Source organism: Austrofundulus limnaeus, unplaced genomic scaffold (assembly GCF_001266775.1).
Source record: "Austrofundulus limnaeus strain Quisiro unplaced genomic scaffold, Austrofundulus_limnaeus-1.0 Scaffold297, whole genome shotgun sequence".
Lineage (NCBI taxonomy): Eukaryota > Metazoa > Chordata > Actinopteri > Cyprinodontiformes > Rivulidae > Austrofundulus > Austrofundulus limnaeus.
In genome coordinates this window covers 324515-326024 of record NW_013952699.1, presented here as the reverse complement: position 1 = coordinate 326024, position 1510 = coordinate 324515, and the positions used below count along the sequence as shown (strand labels likewise).

The following is a 1510-nucleotide window of genomic DNA, read 5'->3' as shown; positions in this document are numbered from 1 at the left end:
GTGTGTGTGTAAGGGGTGGGGCTAGATTTATTTAATGAATTAATTTTAAACAAAACATGGATCAGTTTAAATAAAATGAAGCCTTTTATAGTTTGAATTTAACCATGTTAAAAGTTCTCTTTGTCTTCTTCTGATTTCTGATAATGAGAGCCCTCTGCTGACCATGACACCATGAAATAAATGAGATTATCAGTGCCTCCAGGCCTCTGTGGGGCGTGGCTGCAGGGCAGGACTAGCTGTCAGGTGGAAATGCTCTAACCCCTCTAAGCATCAGAGCGGACCAGCTGCAGCAGACATGTGTGAAGCAGGAGTACCTTCTCCAGTGTGTCTTCATGAAGCTCATTCAGGTTCAGACTGTAGATGCCCTCATCTGCTCCAAGAAGAAGATACTGATCTAAAGAGGAAAAGTCTTTGTTAAAGGGAGGATTCCATCGTAGAACATATTATGTGTTTATTTTACTTCAACTCAGTCTTCTGCTTTAACTAAACCAAAACCAACCTCAGCAGTACTAACAGCTGCCTCCTYACCTCTTGTTTTGGGTAAAATCCAGGTGACAGCACAGTGGATTGTTAGAGGGCAGCCATTAAAGACTTTAGAGAAACAGGCTCCCATCTGGAGAATCAGCAGATTAAAGGATCAGTCCCACATTTATCTGGTGTCAGAAACACAACCACACTTTCTTCTGCCTTTAAAGTGCCTGTCACATCAAATTTTCCTAATAAATATGAACACATTTTTGGAAAGATAACATTAATAACATATTGCAAAACTAATTTCACACTGCTGAGATGAACAGTTGTTGAGATAKTTGCATGTGAAGAAACAGGAAGTGATGTCAAAGGGGAATGTCTGCATGTAAAACAGAGCTTTGCTACAATAACTAACACAGACTGTAGAGAAGAATCTGATGTTTCTTTAACTATTTTGAGTCTCAATCAGAGAGACGAAGAACATTTAAAGTTTAAATATTGTTTCAATAAAGACCAGAGTTGTCTTTCTTAAAGAGTTCCCCTTTGATGTCACTTCCTGTTTCACTTCAGCTGAGCCAAGATAAAAAGAAAATATGCAATTTATGTGAGAAAATGAGTAAAATCACGTGTATTATGCAAAGTTTCTTAAATAGAAAGTTGTTTTCTTTGACTTTCTGTATTTGAAGAATATACATCACAGACACTTTAAAGCCGAGCTCTGTCAGCTTGTACCCTGCTGACTTCATCAGGACAGAGGAGGGGACAGATCAGGACAGATCAGGGGTCGGATTTATAAAACTGGCGTACGCACAATTTGAGCCCAGAAACTTGCGTACGCCACTTTTCACGCCAAGGTTGTGATTTATAAAATCCAAACTTGACGTGAAAATGTGCGGTGCCTCACGCCAGCTTTGACCCATGCGTACGCTCATTTTGGAGATGGGAAACTGCGACACAGATGGTGAGGTGAAGAATTACAGCCATGTTGTGTAATGATCACTGTCAGATATTTAATTTACCTTCAGAATCAGACTTAGAT

At 39.7% G+C, this 1510-nt stretch overlaps 1 protein-coding gene across 1 annotated transcript in view; it reads right to left on the bottom strand.

Annotated features, from left to right (window-relative positions):
* The window catches only part of map4k2 (mitogen-activated protein kinase kinase kinase kinase 2), a gene marked incomplete in the record, with an annotated part of 69222 nt that overhangs the window by 15797 nt on the left and 51915 nt on the right, over positions 1–1510 (bottom strand). Inside the window, 2 exon segments of the mRNA XM_014021574.1 lie at positions 315–394; positions 529–613. Coding sequence (XP_013877028.1) covers positions 315–394; positions 529–613 — 165 coding nt within the window.